Raw genomic sequence first — 25,094 nt, 5'->3', positions numbered from 1 at the left:
AGGCAGACTTCAGCTGCCTTGGCTTAGGTCCCCTAGGGACTGAGCTGGTGGCAGAGCTGCTGCTTCTTACCTTGAATCACGATGTACTTCAGTAAGTGCCTGCGTCTCTTCTTTCCCTGTGCTAGATGTCATTCTTCGTGGGAGTCGGGATAAATATTTCAGTCTGTAGGAGTTCAGGAGAGCCTAGGTATTGCCTAGCAACAAGCATCCCACTCTCTGCCTCCTGCTTCTCTTTACTTTTATTAAAATACCAGTGAAAACCAGAAGTTTGAAGCATTAAGTTAATTTTCAGAAATATTTTGAGCAGCTGAAGATATTTTTGTTATGACACTACATCAGAGCAACAAAGATGTTGGCGGGGGGCTGGCATCTTTAGGGCAAGTAACTCCACTTGCCTTGTTTGAACAGAAATCGCAGTCAAAGACTAGCAAAAACTTTAGCTGAGGACATAAACCTTTTGATCACAGTTTAGTGAGTGACAGAATGAGTAGCAAGTGCTCCTTTGGTCCTGTGAGGTCTATAAAATATATAGCAGTTACACGTAACCTCAACTGAATGCACTTGAAGTTGTACTACCCAATTCATCTTGCAGCTTGCGATGGCTGCTACTGGGACAGTGGCTTACACTGGAATTTAAAGTTTATAACTTTTTTTACAGACAATTCTGTGGGAAAGTGTTTTGGCTAATTTCAGTTACAATGGCACAGAACTCAGTTTACAAAGATCCTTGGGCCTAGACCCAAGGCAAGAAAAGTAGGCACTGAAGGCATAATTTAGGTAGATTTTCAAGTATTCTGATGCAGTGCAGTGTTGCACTGGATTTCAGCTTCTGCTGTCCCTTATCGAATCTAAATGTCGAGGGCTGTTGCAAATCTATAGCTTGTGGTTAATACCCGTTTTATCTGCAGCTTCTGCAGAATGTCTGCTTTATGGAGTTTACGAATTTCCATGCAAGAATCAGAAACAGAAGGAAAAAGGGCAAGTACGTGGCTATTGTTAACGTAAAGGTAGCCACCCTCCACACTGCCACTGAGGATAATGTGTATTCTTTGAGCTCTGAATGCTGCTGAAACCGTGCTTTCAGTGATCCTGCCACATCTTGCGTTCAGCGTGGCCTTCATGAGTTTGGGAGAGGTCGCGCTTCGTCTTCAGGGAAGTCTGGTGTGACTCAGGGCCTTTCAAAGGGTTTACAGAAGTGTAAGTGCAGATTGAAGGGCCTTCAAGAAGAAAAGTGCATGCTTCAAAAAGAAAATCGGTGAGGCAAGAAGGTGATTCAGAATTAGAGTTATGCCCAAACATGGGGTTTGCTTTGTAGAGGAAAAAGTTAATAAATCTTTTTTGAGCAAATAACTTAACTTTGTGACTGAGTTGGTCTTTTCCGAATGTCTGTTCACATATCTATCCAAATTAGAAGGGGGGGGGAAATAGCATGAGGAAAAATTTCTAACTATTAATGGGAATTTACTTAAAACTAGCAGTATGTAAAAGAGATGTGAAAGTGATACCAGTATCAACTTGTTTTTTAATGGATTTATGTGGGTTTATATGTTCTAAAATGTTCTATTTGTAGAGACAAGGGCACCTCTACACACACAGTGGCCTCTGTCTGGACATATGCTCAGCATGATTGTCCTGAAACCCTTCTTGTGTGCCTTACTCTGGTCTGTGGTTCCTGCTCAGTTCCACTGGTGGGTGAGGGTGCCGGCCAGGCTGGGACTACCAGGGCGTTTATTTTGATTGGGACAGGTTATCAAAATGGAGTAGATGTCCCAATTTCTGTTTGTTTTTTTTCTTGCTGTAGGAGAAGGAATCTAATGTTTGTTGGCATTCATAATCTTTATAAATTCCTGGGGTCTGAAAACATGATTTTAAGGTGATGGTTAGCCTTTGGATAGAAGTGGGCATAATTCTGTGTTTGCTACTTAAATTTCGTTGGGGTTTTTTTGGTTGAAACTAAGGGTTGTTAGGTGCTTTGCTCTATGATTACTTAGAGCCGATTTGACGTAAGGGTTTTGAATCGGGGATATTGTGCAGTTGTCTTGTCGGGTGGATTTTCTTCTGGTGTAAAAAACGCTTGATAGAAATGGGAGATGCTTCTGTTTGGACTTTCATGTCTGTTTTCATATTTCTGATAGTAGGAAGTGGGATTTCACAGTAAGCCACTGAAAGCCAAAGTCCGGCACAGGTTTCACAGCGGTGGCACACACGGCAGAATGTGTGCGCTGGATCTGTAGGGTTCCACGGTCCTGTCTTTCATACACATTTCAAAGTCGTTTCATCTGAAGCCGAAGCTTTTCAGCTCGTCTGAAAATCAGGCAGCAGATTTGTGGAGTTTCTGGTTAAACACGGTTTTCAGATGAATGGTTTGCTCTTCATCTTCTCTGCAAAAGCAGCCTAAAGTAGCCACGGTGAAGAGGTGTGTGGCCTGTATGGGTGGCATTTGTGGCCGTTCTGCGTTGGCCATCACAGTCGGTGCTCTTGTTCACCCTTGGTGGCAGCTGGTGCTTGGGGCTAATCCCTGTCCTTCCCCAAACCATGTGCATGGCGGTGGAGCAGCTTTGTGGGACGGTGGCACTGCAGGGGCTTCTGGTGTGCTGCTTGCGCTTGGCAAAGACGAGGACGAGCAGAAACCCTTCTGTGGAGGAGAGTACCTCAGCGGTGCAAGGACGTGGGCGGTCCGGTGCTTGATAGGCTGTGCAGACCTGAAGAGAATTAATGAGACCCAATTGTTTATCATTACTAACGAAAGTAGCTTTTTCATGAGGAATTTTTTTCATCTTTGTATGTGATTCAATAATGCAAAACCAGCTGCGGCTATGGCTCGTTGGGTGGTGACGTGTTAGCAGTTCTGAAACACCTACCCATGTTTGCTCTGTCACCATAGCCACGGTAACCGAATAGGGCCTCGGAGTTCGCGTGTAACCTGAAGCCAAGTTGCGCTGTAGGAGCAAATGCATCTGCGTGCACACAGGGAGGAGTAATGATGAGAAAACCTGGAGAACTGGAAACAATTATAGGTCAAACTCTGTCTTCCTCTGGCAGAGACCCCGTGAAGCTTTTTGAATACATTACATGTAATTTTAAAGAATTTGATGACAAAACTATTTCTTCCTCGGGTTAGATAGCAGTACCTAACCGTAAGTCCAGTATTATAAGAAAACCTGGTCGACTTCTCCCATTTTTGGACATTAGCACGGAGAAAGAACAGCTAGAAACTCAAAGGTGGTTCTTCAAGTATGCATTTAAGAAAAAAAGCAGCTGCTTCATGAAATGGAAATTTTGAAGCAATGCGAATAATTCCGTGGGAGATTAAACAACAAAAAGCAAAGAGAGTCTGCAAGGCACATGAGAGGTGGGGCAAATGGTCTACAATAATTAGCACACTTTAAGCCTACAGTATTTAATTACATTTTGTGAGGTCAGTGTTCTTGATGATTTTACAACCTTTTATGATTCCTGTGAATATTTAGAACTTTATTATATTTCTTAAGAAAATATTAAGGTTAATAAAAAAAAGTAAGTGCATGGTGTTTAGTCAGTATAATGGTAGCACAGTACGTGAATAATTTTACATGCTTAAGGGAGCTTCTAGTCTTCTTTTCAGTGTAAAGTTTGCTTAGTGTTGGGAAACCCGTTAGCCGTGTTGTTGTATATGCAACAGTAAAGAAATACTGGGTTGTTGTTTAAAAGTGGGCAGGTGATGCTCCACTGCTATTTGAAGGATGACCTTATTTTGAGTGATATAAAAATAACAGCAGATTGTTTATAATAACTCTGACAGCAGATTTAGATTCTTGTCTTCACACCATTTCAGTTATTGAGAGACATATGTAAGTAGCATTTGCTTCCAGATATGCACATATTCTGGCAAGAGGTTTAAGACATACTGTCTATTATTTAAATTTTGGACATCTGAAGCTTTTTTCTCCCCCTCTAAGGCTTTAAAAAAGTTAGACTACTGGATTTGTATATTTTCTGAAACCTGAAGGAGCCTTCCAAAAGTATAATACAGTATTTAAACCTCTATATACATTTTTTGTTTTATAGATTCACATGGGAAACATAACTAAAATAGTCATGTATCCATAGGAAACCTGTCAAGAAATATGTATTCGAATTCTGTGATGGTCTTGCACGGTTATTTTGTGTGGCTGGAGTATTGACTGAGTTCACTAGTAAAGGTATTTTGGCTTCTAATGCGTTATTGTCTGGATCTCACATAGTTTTTCTGTGAAACACATTTTGAAATACCAGTAAAGAATATTTGCACGTGGTAACTGCTGGAAAGTTCACCTGTACAAACGCAGAGTACTGGTGATGTATAATGTGCCCTGAAGACTAATTAAAGCAGTTGGGATTTAGTGCGCTGAAGTAGCAGCTCAGAAATTAAAGACACTGAAAGCATTGACTAAAATCATAAGTTAAAAGGAAATATAAGGCTTTTTCCAATATACTTCTTGTCATATTTATCCGGTTTTAAACTTACTGTACTTCTTACCTCTGTTGTACTATGGAACAGCCGTCCATTGTTTAGGGTTTTTATTTACATATACAGTAGTATTTGAGAAATTAATGAACCTCTAAGAGAAGACATCAATTAAATTATTTCATCTTTTCTTTTGCAGGATTGAAGTGGATCTAGGGATGAATGGATGACTGAATATTCATATGAAGAGGAAAGCCATAAAAGTTGGTTGACATTTTTATACCCATATGCATTATACATACTACCGCTATTATCAAAAATTTATATTGTGTTACCAAACACAATAGATGAAATAACTGGTCTGAGCTTCATATGCCGTATTGTCTTTCAGACAGGGGAATACTGTAGCTTAACACAGCTGTAGCTTCACACAACAGTTTCTGACCAAACCTGAATGTTCAAAGGAAAACCTAGTAGCACATTAAGGTAATTCCTTTGAAGCCATGTGTTTGAATGGACTGGTGCATGGTGGTGCTCATTATTCTTATGTCCAAGGGCGAAGGGAGAATGAGAGAGGCGTTATCTTCTGCTACAGCTACTGGCTGTGAAGCTTAAGGCGTTGATGAGTGTCACTCGGACGCCACATTGGCAAATGCTGTGTAAGAAGTTAAGTAGGATATGGTGTCTTCAGAAGTATCTTGGTGCTTTGTTTGCTTACCACAGAGAGATGGCTGTCTTACAGCGTGCATTTTCTGCGCTAGTTAAAAAGGAAGAAGCAGTTAGAGGACCTCCGTGCTTTACTGACTTTATTGTTATGTTTTGTAAGGTGATAAAAATCAGTAAGCCTTGACATCTGTCAATCTGACTTGTTGGTAACTGTGAACTACAGGCTTTGGCTGGGATGCTACGTTAACCAATTTCTGCCAGGGATGTTTAAACAAAGCTGACTGTCCCTGTGGGTTTGCACCAGAGCAAATGAGTTGTAATGATAGCTGCAGTGTGCAGTCCAGCGGGATGCTGTGCAGCAATTCGGTTAAATAAGGCATGCTGGAAGCTCTGCTGGTCAAGGAGGGTTATGTTATGATGGAAAACCTCTTTCTTGTAGAGCCTTCTTCAACCCCTGAATCCCAGTTAAGGGTGGGAAAACTAAAAACCCCAGCAAAACCCCCAGATTTTTTCAGAAGCACGGTGTCAGTTCAATACCAGAAATGTAAGTCTGTACTTCTATTAACTTTAGCAAAGTAGTTCAGGAGGACAGCGGTTCTTATTTATCTCAGTGCTGATTTGGTTTTATCAATCTTTTAGTGGTTCAGTTGTGTTACAGTTTGTCGGAGACCTTATAGCAGCCTTCCAGTACTTGAAAGGCACCTACAAGAAAGCTGGAGCGGGACTCTTGACAAGGGCACGGCGATAGGACACGGGGTAATGGCTTCAAACTGAAAGAGGGTGGATTTAGACTGGATACGAGGAAGAAACTGTGAGGGTGGCGAGGCACTGGACCAGGTTGCCCAGAGCAGTTGTGGCTGCCCCCTCGCTGGAAGTATTCAAGGCTGGGTTGGATGGGGCTTTGAGCAACCTGATCTAATGGCAGGTGTCCCTGCTTGTGGTGGGGGGTTGGAACTAGATGGTCTTTAAGGTCCCTTCCAACCCAAACCATCCTATGATTTTGTGATTCCATGATCAACAACTGACTTGGACACAGAAGAGTTCACTTTAATTCCTTCTTGGGTACCCTTTTTTTAGTGTTTATGATAGGTAGTGGACATGCTGATCCTAGCTACCTCTGGATGCACAAGCAGCATAAGACCCGAGGGAAGCATCTGTGTCCTTGAATCCAGTCTCCTGAAATCAGCCAGCGAAACAATCTTTAGTTCAGAAGCATCTGTAGAACATCTGCTTTGTGCACTGCAGGTCCCAGAAAACACCTCCAGCCGCCGGGAGCCAAATTTAAACCCTAATAGAGACAGCGAGTGGTATTAGTAGCTCTGCAGTAACGTACTCAATGTCTCTATGTCATTGGGGACCCACATGCCCAGATATGAACCAGCAGTTGTTGCCTGCTAAAACCAGCACACAGAGTCTTAAGGAATTTCTCTTTGGTTTGACATGTCCGTGGCTGCTGTGCATACCAATGTCTGGTAGCTCGGGATGGGCTCGCATTGTCGGGGAGTAAACAATTCCACACTCAGACCTCCTGGCTGTGAGTAGCCGAGTGAAAAACTGATACCATCTAAACTTTGCTTGCATCTTCCAGAACTGTTGTGATAAAATCATGTATGTGCAAACTCAGGGAGGCTCTTTACTGGGAGAAAGTGTGAGAGGGTAAAAAGACCAACCTAATTATCTGTAAGCTATCTCTGGATATCATTATGTTACGGTGGACCCCTCATACTATCTGGAAGACAGCACAGAGCAGTACTGACATAGCATGGTAATGTTTTGCATTGAATTGAGGAGAAACTGGGCCAGACTAGAGGCCAGTCTTCATTATTTGGCTTAGGAAGTGACACCAGGGCAGAAAACGTTAAGGATTTGTCAGATCCTTGACAGGGGCCATCATAACCAGAGTCTGTGTAGAGGAGGGAGGGCTTCCAGATCAGGCAAACAGAAAACACTCTTGGATTCGCCTGGCCTTTTCCCAAGTTTCTTGGGAAAGACTGTAGTTGCGTGAGAGATGCAGCGCTGCTAGCTCTGTATTCCTGTTCCTCTCTCTGCTTTTGCCTTTCTGGTTCAGTGCAGAGTGGTGGCAGAAGGAAGGAAGAACAGGAGAACAGGGTGACCTCTTTCTTGTCAAGCCATAGTTCCACTCTCTCATTCCCTTCTGATGACATCCCACAGTAATTGTGGGGAAGCTGCACAAAATATGTGCAGATAAGGACGGGGATACCGAGTACCTCTTTACACGTTTTCTGTTTGGCAGTCTTTGCAAACGTAGGGTGCTGAATCCAGCTGTTAATCTTTTCTATTAGGAAAGTACCGTGATAGAATTGTATTGTTGAACGAGAAAGAAGTGTGGTTACATGGAAGAATTCAAAGTTTGAGGCTAAAAATTCCTTTTCCGGGAAAACTGATTCCAGAAAACTGGAATAGAGGTGGAGAGGGCTTCTCTGTGGTCACTGTCAGGATCAGTTGATAAAGTTCTGGCTCCGAGAGGAAAGAGATTGGATTTCACCCAGCACCCTGCCTTAGCCTTTGACTTCGTTGCTGCTTTGCTAACCAAGTTTTGAAAGCTTCCCGTTGCTAACATGAGTGTGCTGGTGTATCGCTGGGGGTATAAACAACTTTGGTTGCATCATCTGTATGTTATATTGGTATATTTTAGGTCTTTGTTGTTCTGCCTCAGGTTCAGTTCTCTGTTGAATCTGACATTTAAAGTTTACATTTTTCAGTCTACAGTGATTGAATCCTGATACATGGAGATGAGAGACCAGGGTGGGAGCTGTTAAGGAAACTGGTGACTGACAAGGAGGAACTACAGCTCAAAAAGTCTCGGGCAAAATAAAGATTAAGACTTTAAACCAAAGTGGGCAGGACTGAAGGGAGATCAGAGAGTGAAATTAAATGGGAGAAGAGATGGCTCAGGTTGAAAAGGCTGGTGTGGGTTGTTCTTAACGAGCGGTCTTGGGCATAGTCTCCCACTCACACTGTGGTTTCACGGACAGCCTGCAGAAATACCACCGGACTGTTGGTTTGATCAGGCTTAGTGATGTTCGAAGTTACTTAATGCTCAAAAAATGCTAGACAACGCAGAGTTGAGTTGTGTTCAGTGGTGTCAGGAGGTTACTGCTTGTCATCTGAAGAGGTCTATGTGGAAAACCCGAGAAATACTGCTGTCTCACAGTTGTCACCTGTGCGTCATCTCATTTAAAAAAAAAAAAACAACAAAAAAACAAACAAAAATCAGCAAACACCAAAAACCAGCAATGAAGAACAAGAGCCAAGTTTGGCTCAGTTATTTAGAGGGAAGGACTCGGTATGAAGGAGATCTTTCCCATCAAGTTCCTGTGCCGGGGTGAGGGGGAACAACCCCATGCTCCAGCGCAGGCTGCGCAAGCCCCAGAGACATCTCGTCTGAGGTCGGAGCTACCCTGGTTTTGGGTGGAGCCTGGACTCGCTGGGCTTTCAATCTTTACTTTTTTTGTGATTTTTAAAGTCTGGTCGTGATAAAAATGATTAAATTTTTTTAATGTGTTTGAGGATGTTTTGAGGAAGTTCTGTGTTTTTATTTGCATGATCAGAATATTAATAGCAGTGTGGTGATGTGTGGTGATATCCATTACAAACAAATGCAGTTTTCCTAGAAAGAAGGTGACTGCTCTTAAGGAGTCTTTCACATCTAACATTATTCAGTGGATTCTTGGAGTACAATTATGACTGGAAACGTCAACAGGATAAAATATATTAATCTCAAGGGAGTTATTTTGCACTGGCCATCAATCTATCTTTTCTGTCATTTGCTTTTCAGTTTAGATTACTCTTAGGCAAAGAGGCTGTAGTTTGATGTTTTGTCTCAATTCATTATGATTATAAATATCTTGGATAAAACAATGTAACAAACGAGCACTTAAAAATGACTGATGGCCCCGTTCAGCAAGGCGGGGACACTGCGAAGTTCTTTTTGTTTCATCTGTTGTCTGGCATTTATCAAGATGTGTCCCTTAACAGTCGATTGGTGGTTGATATTTAATGACTATTTCACAGTGTGAATAGATAGCAGGCAGTTTGTTGTCTGGAGCCCGGTCGTGTTCATAGGAGAGGTCAGCTTTTACTTACTGTCACTGAAAAATGTAAAGCTGAAACTGTAGAGTGGGAGGAAAGCTTCTCCCCAAATCTTACATTCAGGAAAAGGAGGAGCAGCAGAGATTTTTTTTTTTTTTTTTTTTTTTTTTTCTGTTCCTGAGGAAGATGGGCTGCTGCATGTCGTGCTGCCCCTTGTGCCTGTCCTTTGCTGTTGGGTGCTGGTGCGGCTGTCGGGCTGCTGGAGGGCTGTCCATGGGGAGTGGTGGGGCCCCCAGGTTTGCTCCTTGCTGGCTCAGCCCCACGAGGAGTGGGGTGAGCTGGGCTTGGAACTGATGCCCATGGCAGAAAAAGTGCTTGAGGGCATTTCCGACTCTGATCTTTTCCTGCCTGCTATGAACCCCTTCAGCCTGACGTGTTCACCTTGCATATGAGCTTGTTCCTCTTCGTTTTGTCTTTGTGAAGTTAACGAATGGTTACTGGGAAGGCCTCATCGTTCCTGTTAGGCTTTCCTTACGAGGAGCAGTACAAAATCCACTTCTTTCTTCATTTCTGCTGGGCGGTTGCCTTCATAGCCTGGATGGTTTCTTGTTTATGGGTCCTGGGTCCTGGCTCCATTCCATAAATTTCCCAACTGTTTTGGAGTGTTTACACAGTACTCTTCAGCAGCTGGCTTGGGGCGGGTATCCAAAGCACATACACACACACACACAAAAGCAGTTCATCGGAGTTAGGGCCAAATCATATTTAGTGCTTGGCTTGTGATCTGACCCTTGTTTAAATGAAGTTGGATTATGATTCTGAGGGTTTTGTCCTTTTATTTCATGCCTGCCAGTGTAGATCAGGGGGCAGATGTCTACGGATGATCATAAGGGTTGTATTTAAGTTTCATATATCAAAAACACTTTGTAAGAGTTATTTTAGTGGTTGAAGATAGCCGGGGTCTTTCTGCACCCTCACACTTCAGAAAGGCAGTGGAAGTAGGCACAGGGGTGGGTTAGACTTTCCCTGTCGAAGCCTGGTTTACTGCAAAAGCCTCAAGCTTTGCTTGAAAATCAATAAGTAGAGAGATCTTTATATATAATAAATGAGGTTGTATCTTCAGGTAGCCAGCACAGAGCTGCCTGAGAGGCATTGCTCAGATTCAGGAGAAATGTCTCTGGCCCCGCAGCCGCTCAGCAGCACAGTGCAGGGTTTGTGTCCTGGTGGCTGCACAGATTTCTGCTCCGCTTGGAGCCTCTGCGGGATGTTTCAGGTGCACTCGTTTTGCAGTAGTTCTTAAATTAGAATCCTATTTATTAAACAGTTTTTTGAAACAGGAAGAATGGAGAATTGAATAAAAAAGGAGGGCGCAGCAACCTTCATGTGAGGTGGTGTGGGGGAAGAGTAAGGCAGCCCGCATTGTAGTGCAGCTCACTGGAGAGTAATTAGTCTGGGTCTGGGACTGACAAAATGTGACAAAAATGTGGAATAAATAAAATGCTGGAGTTCTTTTCACAGTTAATGTCTTTAAAATTGCTAAATAGCATTGTAAAGCAAAGGTAGTTCTTGCTGGTGTTGCCTAAATCACTCCTCCACAAGGAGAGAGGTGGTGATGATGAGCCAGTGGTTAGTAAGTTGTGGATGTGGGTGAAAGCTGTGTTTAAGGGCCTGCTTCAGCACCTACTGATGTAACTCAGTGCAGTAGAGTGCCTGTTAAATTACTTGTGAAAGTAAATAGATATCCACGTACAATTTTAGTTAGTAAACATGTTGGCATCTATCATTTATATCACTCACTACTGTTGATTGTAAGGCTTGATGTGTGATTACTTAACTTTTTTTTGATTAATTTAAATCATACAGAGCTTAAACTATTCCTATGATAAGTGTCCTCCTGTAATTGTTGCTCTGGTTTTTAAAATTTGGGGATTTTTTTTTACGTTTGGGTTTTTCTTTTGTTTGTTTGTTTTTTTAATTCATTTTGGGAGTGAAAAACAAAAACTTCACCTTGAAAAGTTTAGCCAGAGCTGAGAACAGAGGTGGCAAAAACTAGCCTGCGAGCATAAAATGACAAATTACTTTATAATGCAGGCACAGAAAAACCCTTGGTTCCCATTTCTGGTATTTGAAATGCATGGTGTGTCGGTGTTCCCGTGCTGAGGGGGAGAGGAGATCCATTACAAGCAGGGTCCCTGCTTCTCGGGAGGAGCAGAAACGGATGCCGCTACCCCTTGTAGTCTCCAAAATGCATCTTGTAGACTACATGAAATAAAATGATGAAGATCTAGGTGAGAAATTTTGACGTAAGCATCTCCCCAGTTCTGGCTGCAGCTGCGTTGCGTGCCTCAGGGCTGCCAAGCCCACATGTCAGACCTGCCACGTCTGCCTTGCTGAGTGCATCGCCTTCGGGGAGCAAGCTGTGGCCGTGGTGGGAGCGATGCCGGGTCCCTGCATGCCTACCGCCCAGGCTTAGCTCCCCCCATGCCGCACTTGCTGCAGGTGTGCTGCTGCCTTCTCGAGTTTGGGTGTCCTCCCGTAGCTTTGGGGGACTCCTATTGCTCGTTATCGTAGTTGTTGGAGATAATTCGAGGCCCATCAGCATCGTCTTCCCATGGTGTGAAAGTATCCATTGCATGTTGTGGGCTCTGGTATGAGGCCATGTGCAGGGGTCTGAGAGCTCAGTGGGACCGGTCAAACTGGGAGAGATTTGTCCACACTGTTACTGGAAAAGCCTGGAGAGATCAGTCCCTCAAACCACAGGCTGGTTTCAGCTTTGGAGGAAGCTAGCTGGAGCGGTCCAGACTAGAGCTGGGAAGTGAGACGGGTGTGTTACTGGTTTAATTTAGATCAGGGAATACTTCGTGAATGTCCTGGCCCAGCGTGCTTCAGTTCACCTCATAGCATGGCCTTAGGCTGCACAAGCTGGGTGGCTTTTGGAAGAAACTAAACCGGGAAGTGTGCTCCAGAAAGCTGAGCTAGCACGCTGTGATTTCTCAAGGGCCATTGAAAGACACAGGCTGTGGATATCTTCAGCTAAACTGAGAAGATCCTCTCCCGTTGCAGCAGTGCTGCGTGCCGAGGGAGATGCAGGCTCCTGGCTCTGCTAGGTGATCACTCAGGGACCTCCCTGTTGAGACTGCACAATGTCCCTCTTTGCTTGGTTTCCAGACCAGCTTCTCTTTCAAAGCAGCTTCTTCGCTTCGTTTTTCAGCCTTGATACCTCTGCTGAGGACTAGTCCTAAGTGACATGGCATAGTCCACATGGAGCTAGATCTCGAAGGCTTGGATCCATTCCTTTCAACGTCAGTCGTTTTGCTCCCACCTTCTGCTGGTCGGCAGACAGCAGCAGGCATCTCCAGAGGGCAGTTCTTCCCATGGGATTTCTGTGTCCTCCCTGGAGGAACATCTACCCTGCCTGTGAGCTGTGCTGGCGCAGGCATGGTGGGTACACCAGGCTCCTCTTTGCTGGAGTTGTTCTCCAGTCCTTGGGTTTTCAAAGCATCCCTGAGCACCCCCGCTCTTGCAGCCTGACTTCTCTGCCGCGGCGCGTTCTCGTGGGAATGCGAGAGAGGAGTCGCTGAGCTCATTTCACCTTTTATTCCTAGAGCACTTAGAGAACAATTACACTAATTCTAATAATGACTAAATTTATACTGCTCCAGAGAGGGAAGCACAAGGCATTTAATTTCAAAGCTGACAAGACCATTTTGATGTGTGTATTTTCAGAAGTACGACACAAGTTTCCAAAGCACCTAATGGGGAGAAAAATGTTTGAATTCATACTCTCCGGTTTTTGGTTTGCAAGAAGCTGAATACTGTTCAGTTCCATTGGGCGTGATCCATCAAATGAAACAAGTTTAAACCAGAGATATATAGGACTTACTACTTCTGCTTGTTTCTTAATGACCTGTTTCTGGTCATTAGTTACCAGGATGTGAGTGTTTCCATGGGAAAAAAAGGATACTACTGTTGTGGGAGGTATTAATTCTCGTTACCATGAAGCGACACAGCTAACTGCGTTTTAGAGTTAAATCTTTACTTCTCAATGACAAGGGAAAAAAAACATGGTTCTTGGTCTGCACAGTGCTGCTGATTAAGATACATTGAACCAGAAAATGAAAAATTACGTATGCTTTCTTGTTTTCCTTTTCCTACATATCTGACAATAAACATTAAGTGGTAGAAAGGAATGCATTTGGATTTTAGTATTTTTGACATGCCGTGAAGAATAATGTCAAACAATTGCAATCTGTCATTTCTCATATGAAGGCGTAGAAGAACGTGTTAGAATTCAGTAGGTAGCACGTAAGGAGAAGGCAGTTACTTTAATACTGATATCCACTGCTAACAGACCTGAATAATGATTCCATTGGATGCTTTATTTCATATACCCAAGGACATGCGTCGAAAAGGGAAAATAAGCTCCTGTTATTAATCTAAACCTTGACCCGCTCTTACGCTTCCCACACCCCCCTTCGTGGTGGTTCCATCAGTCTTTCTTGTGCAGAGGTTTGGTGATGAGCCAGGAAAGGGCAAGTTTTCTGCTTTGAGGCGGTCGCCTGCATTTGAACTTTGCTATTTACTTAGGGGGTTTTGTTGTTGTGTCAGTTCTGTTTGATAGCTGTGATTGCTGCAGTCAGCTGGGATGGACATGTGGGCGTAGCTCAACTGAAAACAAAAGCCTTGGCTTTCAAACTTCATAGGTAAACATGCACTGAGTTTCCACCTTCATTTCTAAGTAATATAGAAGTGTTTCAGTATTTGTCTTAGCAGGAGGAAAAAAAAAACCCAACCAACCAAACAAGGTGTCATAGAAATAGTCAGATTCAAGACATTAGTTTTCTTTGACTTTATTTCCCTGTTTTCAGAGGCGATGGTGCAACACCCAAGACCCAAACATTCGGAGTTAAGTCTGAGTTTCATTTAAAACTGTATGGGCTTGGGCTTTGCTGGTTGTGAAGGGAGATGACAGAATCTGTCTTTCAAATTAAGAAGTAAGGAGTTTCTGTTGGTCTTAGGACAATGAAAATTAACTTAGATGTGTAGGTCATCTTATTAAGTGCGGTGGAACTGAGATGGTGTTTGCTGAACTGCTCTTTGGAGATTTACATAATGGATGAGGTACGGGAGCTCCAGGCGGCACGACAGTGGAGTTTATTTTATCGCAGAATGTAAAACAAGTGAATTGCCTTAGTAATCTCTGCAGAAAGCAAGGATAATCTTTTTTTATATGCAGAAAGAGAGCCAGAGAGTTCATAATATCCTGGCTATTCATGTACAAGGAGCCAGACCTTTCCATGAATAGTCTGGTTCGCTTTGACTGTCAGGAATCGCAAACAACGTGCATTTCTCTGTGAAAATACGGCTTTTGTGTGGTAAAAATGTACTATCTGCTGATAATTCATGGCTTGATGAAATAGGCTCATAAGAGGCTGGGTAATTATCCTGACTGCTACGTATTTAAATGTATGGAAAGCATTTATAAACCAAGCTCACCTGCTATTTATTTCTATAGTGGTAATAGTAGTAATTTCAGAAGTTTTAAAACCTTCATAATTTTAAAGTGGGTGTATGTTGGAAAGAAGTTTTAATATTAACATGCAGAGGTTTCAGGCTTTAATATACTCAAACCAGTTCACCCACTTTGGTTGGCGTAGGTAGTTTTTTTCTACCTCAGCTGATAATGTCTTTTCAGCATGGAAAATGGTCAGAGAAACACTGGAAAAGTAGAATAGTTAAATGTAGATAGTAGTAACAACACCTGACTCCTCTTGTGTGCTTCTCGACTGTGTATTTGGCTTGAAGCAAGAGTCTGGCTATTACTTTACTCTGAATATAAATGCGCCATTACTCTTTGATCTGTAGCAACAGTTTGTTATGATCAAGGCTACTTACTGCTTTTTCCTGAAGGAAGAGATTTACTGTTGGGCATAGCAGGTTTCCAAAAGAGTGAATGATGTCCTTAGCTTCTGGTTTCTGTGAGCTATATACAGCTTAAGAATCCTTTTGTATTAACCTGATGTCAATTGCTACTTCCTTTAGAAAAGTCTGGGCAAGTGATTAGTCATACAGTGTTGCACAGAAACATAGGCGTTTTTTTGCCTACTATGAAGTCATGCAATTGGAAAAAAGGGATAACTTCATTAATGTAGCATTCCATGAGCAGGGTTAGTTTCTGCTGTTGTTCATGAAAAAAATGTAAAATATTTCCAGTAATTTCAGTAGTGATAAACAATACCTCGTCAGTCTACTAAATACGCTGTGCTTCACTCTCCGTTCCAGGATACAGGCTGGGTATAGTTCTGCCAAATTGGCTCTGGATACTGGATAGCGATTATTGTTTATTAGCTGATGCACAAAGTTAGATTCTTCTTTTTACCAGTTTCTTTTTTTGGCTGGGTTTCTAGTAAACCAGTTGTTTTTGTCTAGTCACAAGTCTATGTCAGTAACAGGTACTGCAGTATGCAAGGTAGGGCACCAGAGTCATAACTGGTTAGCTTGTGTTTGCTGGGGTCTGTCCCTATCACGGCCTGGTGGGATCAGAGACTGAGTAATGTTGCGTAAGGACAGAGTTGTTTTTATCAGAAGATGTTTCAAAACATTATAATTCTTCTATAGCGATCGCTCTGAACTCTCTCACATGGGGATCTTTAGAGTGAAAAAGTAAAAGATGACGCCGGGCAAATGTGATTTAAAGTGTCTGTAACTGTTCCCCAAACGGCGCTAAAATCCTAAATAAGATACGAGCAAGGCAAGTGAGGGGAAGAGTTCACTCCAACCTCCAGACTTTCCAACGCACTGCGTAGTGCCGGACCCTGAGGAGACGGAGGAGAGTCCTGAAGAGTCGTGGTGTCTGAAGGAGCCCCCCGGTTCAGATACCTTCCTCACGCCCCGATTCTCCACAGCTTACCTGACTTTGGGATCCATCTACAGTCGTCTCTGGAGAGAAGTCGCTCATTTCTAACCCAAACATGAGTGACCTAAAAGCATTTGCCTACATGTGCATCTAGTGAGTCAGAATATAAAGGTGGGTTTTCCGTGTGTGGCTGATTTAATGTTGCATTTGCAAAGGAACTGAAGTGCCGGCTAGCATGGCTGTGGTTGTTTTGTTAAACTGTTCGTTTAGTTACAAATCCTGAAGCTTTCACATGGAAAATTTTACACTTTATAAAAATTTCAAGGAGAGGAAAGAGTAAGCATCTACTGCTTGTTGTGTTGTCGTAGCACGGAAGTGTCTGCCTCCTTCGCTTCTTCCTGAGACAGCAGCGCAAGAACGCTTATTACGCTTAAGCTGATGAACCCATATTCCTTGCCAGTGAGGAGTGAAGCTGGGCATTTCCATCCGGCATCACCTTGGACTGCTTTGAACCCTGGGGGTCGTTCCAGGTGGCCAGCCAAGATTTTGTCCTGCACCATCACTTGCTGCTAACCTCTTTGGGGGCCATTCAACAGGATGAGCGTGCGAAGTACTTAACTAGTACCTGTCTTGCAAAATTTCAACAAAAAACATCCAGTTCAGGCATTAACCTTTACGTCTGACCCTAGAGCAGTTACAGGGCAGCTGATGATGGTAAAAATGTGAAGGATGATTTGGTAACCTATTTTAAGAGGCTTGCTTTGCCTGAGTAGAGTCCTGCAGGGCTTGATAATTAGATATAGTCGTAACAGTATCAGCAGTGATCTCTTCAATTAGTCTAGTAGTTCCTCACAGTGGGTCAGCAGTGTGACTTCTTTTTTTTCCTTCACGGTTTTAGTGTATCCAGGTTAATACTTAATTTTGTGCCTTAGAATCATAAGCATAATCCAATGATCTTGTGAGTATTCTTTCAGGTTGAAAATAAATTCAGAGCTCTGCTGTTTTTCAGGTGAACAGCCCCTCGGAGAGAGTTGTCATTACTTTCAAAAAAAAAAGCAATCCAGCACCTCTCCCCCTCTCCCAACCCCACCCAAAAAAGCCCAACAAAATCAAACCAAAAAACCCCACCTGAATGTTTTGGAGACTATTTTAAACTTAAGAATAAAAGATGATACTCAGACTTTCACAATTTTTGCTTAGGAGTCAATAATTTCTGATTCCTGGCACATAACAGAAACAGGTGATGGAATTACTGTGATTTTTTTTCTATAATTCTTGAAATGCAGGATTTATTAATGTCTTCAGACAATATAAAGTATACCTCCACAGACATTAGGCATACAGGCACGTGCAAAAGTTGGGTGGAGACTCTGGGTTGATTGCGCTGAGCCAGGGGATGGACATCTGAAGAAACAGCACCAACAATGACATAGCTTTGGTGCTTTTCATCACGAAACGTGAGCTGAGTACCTGACATAGGTTCTTTGAGATGAAGTCCTGTGAGGAGTGATTTTTAAGAAAATGTAAATTTTTGTGAAAGAATTCTTAGAGTTCTTTTTTACTTTACGTGTGAGCTGGTGACTTGGCGTGAGCTTTCAACCCGATAAGCATTGCTGCGAACCGTCTACATTGACTGAGGGAATTGCTCTCCAGATTTGTGTCCAGCACCATTCAATGTCTGATAAACACTGCTCTTGAAACCACTGTGGCTGTGATTTCAGTGGTTAGAATATTTTAGTAATGTTTATTGAATTTCAGTATCCAGAATGATGATGGAGGCAGTTAGTTACGTTATTAATGTTAGTGGTCCAGATCTCTTCAGAAAGCTGCAGTACACATAACACTCTCACGCCTGTGCAGAAATCGTTGCTTAAAATATGAGCGCTTAACCCATCCAGTTCTTGTGGTGCAAAGTAAATCTAATAAAAGCATTTTATTCTGCGTGAGACATAGCTAGTGTGGGCAGGAAATCGTTTTCATCATTTTACACAGTGTAACTAAGCCACATGTTGGGAATAAATATGTGATTTATACAGGCACAATTTCTTGTGGTGTCCTAATGAGAAATGTTAAATATATTAGTATGACTCGGGGCTTGACACATGCTATAAAGGCTGTGTATGATGCCAAACAACCAATTATCTCAGTGCATTATTTCTTGAAAGCCTTGACATGGGTAAGGTCACTATACATTTTCAGGGGGAGTGTGATGCTAGGTTATAAAAAGATAGTACAAATAACAGTACTTTGCTAGATCTTCCTGCTGTGCAATGTATAATTGGGTGCACTGACTGAAAGCACACTAATGAGGCTTTAAAGACCAGGTAGGGGAACATTTAGTAGTCACACAGGGTTCTGTCAAATGCGTTTGCATAGAGCACCTTGGATGCAAGATAGAGTTCAACAGCAGGTAGGAATATGTGTAGTGTTACTGTATAGCTTGATGTGATACTTCCGTATATTTCAGTGAGAATAACGATAACTTGCAGTGTTCTGGTGCTTTGCCAGGCGCTGTCCTTTGGCTGTGTTTTTTTACTGCTCATGAAATCAGCCAGGGATGATGGTATGCACGGACAGACGGTATTGCTTGCATTTTCAGCGACCGACTAATGACTGAGAGAAACAAAGGAAGAGAGCTCCGAAGTTACCATGTGAAGTCCATGCTAAGCTGCAGGTGCTGTGTGCTGGCCATCTCATTTACCTCTGGAATAAATCGCAGGGAGTGAAATGCTGCAGAAGAATAGACAGTGGCCCACCTCACTTAAGGTCCCTTTTTGGCAGTGATCCATACCAGGTACTTGACAGAAGAATGTCAATTCATTCTTGAGTGCGAGTCTTGAGACTGGAGTCCTGTGGTTTAGAGCTGGTTGAACTTTCGTGATCTTGGCATGTATTGTATTTGGAGAAAAAATATAGGAATATAAATGTGGTGATTTTCTGTCAGAGCAAAGGGCCATCTACCTTGTGTGCTTCCTCTAACAACAGTCAATAACAGGTGGATGCTTGGGGAAAGGATGTAGCAAGGTTGTGTGTGAGTGATGGTATTGCCCTGGTACATCTTCCAAGTTTGCAGAAAATCTAGGGCACAAGTACTTCTGTAGCCAGAGGTTGTATCTGTATTTTTATGCTTGATGGTTCTTGATAAACAAACATGTAGAGAAGTTCAATTGTTTTTGAACCAATTTCCAGTTCATCAGACAAGTGGGCTTGTCAGGAGACCAGCCTCTCTAGGTGGAGAAGTCATGGCTTCCAGTGGAAAACCAATGGATCCCAGTGCAAAAAAGGCAGCAGATGGCAGGAGGTGGAAGCAGAGACAGGCTACAAAGAATGAACACAGAAAGATCATGGAGGGGTGGTGTCAGGAGGGCCAAAGCTCAGCTGGAGTTCAGATTTGCAGGAAATATCAAAGACAACAACAAGAGCTTCTGTCACTACATCAGCAGTAAAAGGCTGGACAAGGAAATGTGGGGCGGTGGCTGAATGCGATGGGTGAATTATTGACAGTGAACACCGGTAAGGCTGAGGTACTCTGTTGCTTTCTCTGTCTCAGCCTTCACCTGCGTTACCTTCTCTCAGACCTGTGTGCCTGCAGATGAGATTCAAGAAGCAGAACCACCAGTCATGAATGAGGACCAAGTCCCAGTGATTACCTGAGAGGACTCAACCCACACAAGCCTGTGGGACCCACCTGGCTGCATCCGTGGGTGCTGAGAGCTGGCCGATGTCCTTTTGGCACCCTTTTCTAGCATGCTTGAAAGGTGCTGGAGACTGTGGAAGATCTCTGATGACTAGAAGAAAACAAATGGTGCACTCCTCTTTAGATAAATCAAAAAAGGATGATCTGGGGCACTGCAAGACCAGACAGCCTCCCTTCAGTCCGTGGAAAAAAATCATGGAGTCCTCTGGGAACAGACTTCTGGGCACCATGAAAGGAGGAGAAGGTGGCTGGGAATAGTCAGCATGGATTCACCTGGGATAAAGCATGCCTGACCCACCTGATTGCTATCTGCAGTGTAAAGTGACTGGAGTAGTGGGTGAGGGGAGAGAAGTGAGCAGCATTCACCTCAGCTTCTGCAAGGCTTTGAACAGTGTCTCTAGCAGCGTTCTTGTGTCTGAGTTATGACAGCCTGGATGGGTGCACGGTCAGATGGGCAGAGACTGGCAGGGTGTGTGGGCTCAGGGTCTTGGTCAGTTCATAGCTGTGCGTGGCGGTGAGAGAATGAGAGGGTAACGCATTGAAAACAAGAGAGGCTTGGGCTGAGTGTGAGGAGAACCTTTTTTTTCCCCCCCGTGGGGGCTGTCTCCCAAATGAGCAGGTTGCCCAGAGAGGTTGTGCCATCTCCATCTTTTGAGGTTGTTAGGACCTCAAAGACTGGACGTAACCCTGAGCAACCTGGTCTGTCCTCTGACCTGCAGTGCTTAGAGCAGGAGGTTGGACTGGAGACCTCCTGAGGTGCCTTCCCACCTGAATTATCCTGGGATCCTAAGAAAAAAAACATTGGCTAGAGCATTCATTATTCCCCACGTTTTTCCAGGGTTACGTGATGTTTCATGCTCTAAAATAATGTTAGAGATTAATCATTCATTTATCTTATCTTTCCCCTAGACACTCATGTATTTTGTTTATAACCTTACATTGTTTATGCCCAATTTGATTGGCTGTATATAGCAAATTTGATATCTCTGAATTTTAAAGATGCTATAATTGAAGTTCAAAGCATCTGTTAATGTAGCGCTATATGTACTGCTCATAGATCTCTTTCTGATGTTTTCTGTCATTTTTGTGGCTATACCCATAGTTACTTAAAATACTCTTTAATCTTGAAGTTACACAGTTAGTTTAATTATTGGCAGTAATTTTGTTCGTGTGCGGTACACTTTTTGTAAACGTGTTTGAGGAGTCACAGCTTCTCTGAGAATCTGTGGGAAATGCGTGTTGGCTACATTTGAAACTTGTTAATTAGAAATTCTTAAACACTTAATTAGAATTGTCTTTGCAGTGGACCCTAGTTCCACAATGAGCTATTACTTGTGGAATCTAATTTGACAGTTTTGTAGGTAAGCATTTTGGTCATCCTGTCTTGGGTAAGAAAGTACCTCATGCGAGCAGCCAGGTATCGGCTTCTGTCTGGAAGTTGATGTGAGCAGTCTGAGCACAATGCGCTGTTTTAGACCATTTTTTCACATATTGGGTGGATACTTACAAATTCTCATTCATGAATTGAGGTACTTTATAATTCGTTTACTAAATGAACAAAAGGCAAAGCTTTCCCATTTTTTGCAACGTACAGAGTGCTACTTGCCAGCTTTAATATTCACATTTTCCCAGGGGTTTACACTGAAGCTTGTGGGCAGCGGGAAACCTCAAACCAATGTTAAACAGAACAGAGATCGGGTTGCGACAGGGTGTTAAACATTTGCAGTTTGGGAGTTTCATCAGAGCCGACACCCTTTCTTTTGAAATGTCAGAAGCAGCAGTTTGTGTATAAAGCAATTGCCAGCCCTCCACGCAGGCGTAAGGCATTGCGCAAAAGGTGCAGGGAAAGGCGACGGAGTAACGCTTACCTTCTGGCAAGCAGTCCGACTTTTTCATCTGAGCGTGCAATCGTTCAGCTTGGTTTGCTTATTCCTTCGTTATTTGGGCGCGTGCGTGAATCAAACGATCTCTCAGCTGGAGCAGGGCCATGGGAAGAACGTTTTTGGTTTCATCGCTTGTTGCCTGCCGTATCCATGACTTTGTAGGTGAACCGTGGCGGGTGGTTTCTGAGGTCCTGTGAGAACTGGCTGCGCTCCGTGCAGGTGTGTCCTACGGTATCTGGTGTTGGAGGGTGCAGCTGCACACAAGCATGTTCCTCCTCCCCCTCCTCCTCCTCCTGCTCTCAAGGCTGCAATGAATTTGCTCTGTCCCTGTAGCTGGCAGTGAAACAAGCTGAGCTGGAAATGAGCAACTGACTTTGGGGAACAAGGGATTCTCTTACGGGTACTGTATGCTGCTCTGTCTCTAACAGTAAAAAAAAAAAAACCAAACCAAAAACAAAAAAAAAAAAACCCCAAACCAAAAAATCCTCACCAAAACTTTTAAAAAAATTGTTAGTGAACAAAGTGAATCTGAATTAAGAATAAAGCTTTACTGAATTTCCTAAATTTTAGTGTTTACATTTTAAACCCAGAGGAGGAAAGCTGGCTTACTGTGGTTTACTTTTAGTTCTGCCTATATGTTGGAGCTCTCAGAGAAGTAAGAAACACTTCTGCTGGCTAAGAGCAATGTCAGCTGCTGAACATTTCTTTGGCCCAGCTGCTAGAAGGCAGCTAAGCATATTTAGTGACGGCATTAGACATAAGAGAAGGCTGAGAGGGGACCTTATAAATGCCTATAAATATCTTAAGGGTGGGTGTCAAGAGGATGGGGCCAGACTCTTCTCAGTGATGCCCAGCGACAGGACAAGGGACAACAAGCACAAACTGAAGCACAGGAAGTTCCATCTGAACATGAGGAAGAACTTCTTCCCTCTGAGGGTGACGGAGCCCTGGAACAGGCTGCCCAGGGAGATTGTGGAGTCTCCTTCTCTGGAGATATTCAAGACCCACCTGGACAAGGTCCTGTGCAGCCTGCTGTAGGTGACCCTGCTTCAGCAGGAGGGTTGGACTAGATGACCCACAGAGGTCCCTTCCAAGCCCGAACATTCTGTGATTCTGTGATTACCCTACACTGCTTTTATTGAGAGGATATAGTTTGTAATGTCCGTAACTTATAAGAAGTCAGCTTTTGGTGCTGACAATCAATTTATCAGTATATTTTATCCTCGGGGAGGGAACATGGCACGTGGAGAGGAAACGGTTTTCTCCCCAGCCGAGAGCTGGGGATAGTCTGCCGGCCCGTCTTGATCCAGCAGGGCATAGGGCATTGTCAGCAGCGTGTTTGCTTTCTTTGAAACCCAGGATGAAGAGGGCCAGCATAATTTATGGAGGAAGCGATGAAGTCCAGGCCTGTGAAACATGCTGTGCGGTTGTTTCACTGCTCCCTCTGGGGCTTTGCAGTGGTAGAGCTGAAGGTGCTGTGGCGTTGAGATGATGGTCATCTTGTTGTCGTGGCAAAGAGCAGCTGTGTTTGACCATTTGGCCTGCTGCACGACATCTCGGACAAAAATACTGGACTAAACCATGGCCACCACTACATGCTAAATGCTCCCTTTATTCTCCAGCATGCAGGGCCCATGTTATATCTGCCTTCCTGAAAGCAGACTTTGCATGTGGGCAGGTGGAGGGGGATGTGTGCCAACCAGCTCCTCATGCTTTCATCAGCTTATTTTCCTACCAGAGCAGGTGAGGGCAGAATTCAGAGTAAAATTTTTATCACTGTGTATTTTCTGGTAAGCTCCTCGGCAGTGCCATTCAGCACTCATTTGCTAAGCAAATACAAAATAATCACAATTTAGACAATTTAGACGATTAACAGATATAGGAAAATGTTGTCAGATGGCAGAATTGTTCCCCTGACGCTCAGTTGATGTCGCGTACTCCTTCTAGCACCAGAAGTTAATTAAAAACATGTTGTGACCTGAGACTTTTTGATTATCTAAACTTTGATTTTAGTTTTTGGTAAAGGCAAAAGACTGGGGATGTCTTGAATGAAAACCTGACCTGAAACTGTTCTTGCCAGCTGTTTGAGTAATTTTTTTTTTCTCAAGTTTAATAATTGAGACAGCAGCCCACCTGATATTAAAGGTAACATTTAAGTAGTATATGTTTTAGTAAATTTGATGTATATCATATTTGTAGAACGATGATAATTCTTTCATGTTTTCCATTGGAGTTTTTCTTTGAGGGGGGTGGTGGGGTGGTGATGTTTGGTTTTAGTTTTAACCCTCATAGTCTTCAAACTCTTCTCCAAACTCAAGGACAGTTGAAATAAGGTAGCAGAAAACTACTCTGGAAATTGAGTAGTAGTTGTTTAAAACTGCTTGACTTGTAACTGTGGTCAAGGAAAAGTGGCATTCTAGGTCAGTTACTAGGGTTTGTTTTGTGAAAAAGTCATGAATTTTCACTTGATAGCAGTCTTCGCTTACTTGCCTGTGCTTTAAAAACCCAAAGGAAACTATTGAGTTTATTTTACTATTATACATCATGAAGTGTTATGAAAAGATGGGGGGGGGGGGTTATTTCTAGTGTAAAGGTAAATGCAGTGCATGCTTTTTTCAGACTTACCCTTTCTTAATTATGTGTCTCTCCTAGATGATGGCTCTTTTGGCTCTCCTGTTGTTTTTTAGGGGGTTGCGGGTTTTTTGTTAAGCAAGACTTTTAAGTGTAAGATAATGAAAATCCACAAATACTTGATGAATCCATTAGTATTCACAAAAATCTTACCAAATGTTCTGTGAATGTTGTATTAGATGGAAAACAATGAAGCCTTTAATGCTGGTAAAAGTTAAATGTATGGCTCTAGTGTAATTGCTGTTACTTGTAACATATTGTGTCTGAATTACATACTATAGGAATGATCAGTAATTCTTCGTAGAAACAGCTAAAAGTGACAAGAGAGCAGAGGAGAGTAAAGGGATTTTAAGCAATCAGCTGACAGGGTTGCCTGCTGAGTCTGAGAAATAGCAGATTGGCCTCTAGCTGCCAATGCACTTGATGCTCCTCTGTCACCTGGAAGCTGACCACATCTCTTTGCTTCTGTTTATATTTACTGAAACTAGTTTAAACTTAAACAAACCAAAAAGGCTTTAGAAGCAAAACAGGAGATATTTACTGAATATTGTCTGGACTTGATATTTTCCCTGGAGACACATTTGTAAAAAAATACAGCAAATTAAAACGTAGCTACATCCTTACGGATTTGGCTACTTAATGACTTTTGGAAACCCGTTGTCTGCAAAATTAGTATTTTTTTTTTTTTCTCTAAGGGATCTAGACACCGGAATAGCAATTGAAGCAGCTTGTGTTGCATGTGTAAATCTTTGTACTGGTAGCAGCAGGGTACAGCCGGACGTGGTTTGTTGCATCAGATGAGGATCTCAGCAGGACAACACGAGCTGCAGGCCAACTATTGCACGTCCTTCTCGGACATCGAGTCACAGCTGCTGTTGAGGT

General features: G+C 43.0%; 1 protein-coding gene across 7 annotated transcripts in view; it reads left to right on the top strand.

The window, feature by feature from the left end:
* Nucleotides 1–25,094, top strand: part of KLF12 (KLF transcription factor 12) — a 256,583-nt gene that overhangs the window by 64,834 nt on the left and 166,655 nt on the right. For 6 of the 7 annotated variants that reach the window (XM_075423015.1, XM_075422969.1, XM_075422990.1 and 3 more), the window contains exon 2: nt 4,626–4,689. In XM_075423015.1, coding sequence (XP_075279130.1) covers nt 4,669–4,689 — 21 coding nt within the window. In that variant the 5' untranslated portion in view covers nt 4,626–4,668. Of the gene's footprint in view, nt 1–4,161; nt 4,182–4,625; nt 4,690–25,094 lie in introns of those variants that run through there. The other variant, XM_075422998.1, reaches the window with a different exon arrangement.

Source organism: Opisthocomus hoazin, chromosome 1 (assembly GCF_030867145.1).
Source record: "Opisthocomus hoazin isolate bOpiHoa1 chromosome 1, bOpiHoa1.hap1, whole genome shotgun sequence".
In the NCBI taxonomy this organism is placed as follows: domain Eukaryota; kingdom Metazoa; phylum Chordata; class Aves; order Opisthocomiformes; family Opisthocomidae; genus Opisthocomus; species Opisthocomus hoazin.
This window is presented reverse-complemented; position numbering and strand designations above follow the sequence as displayed.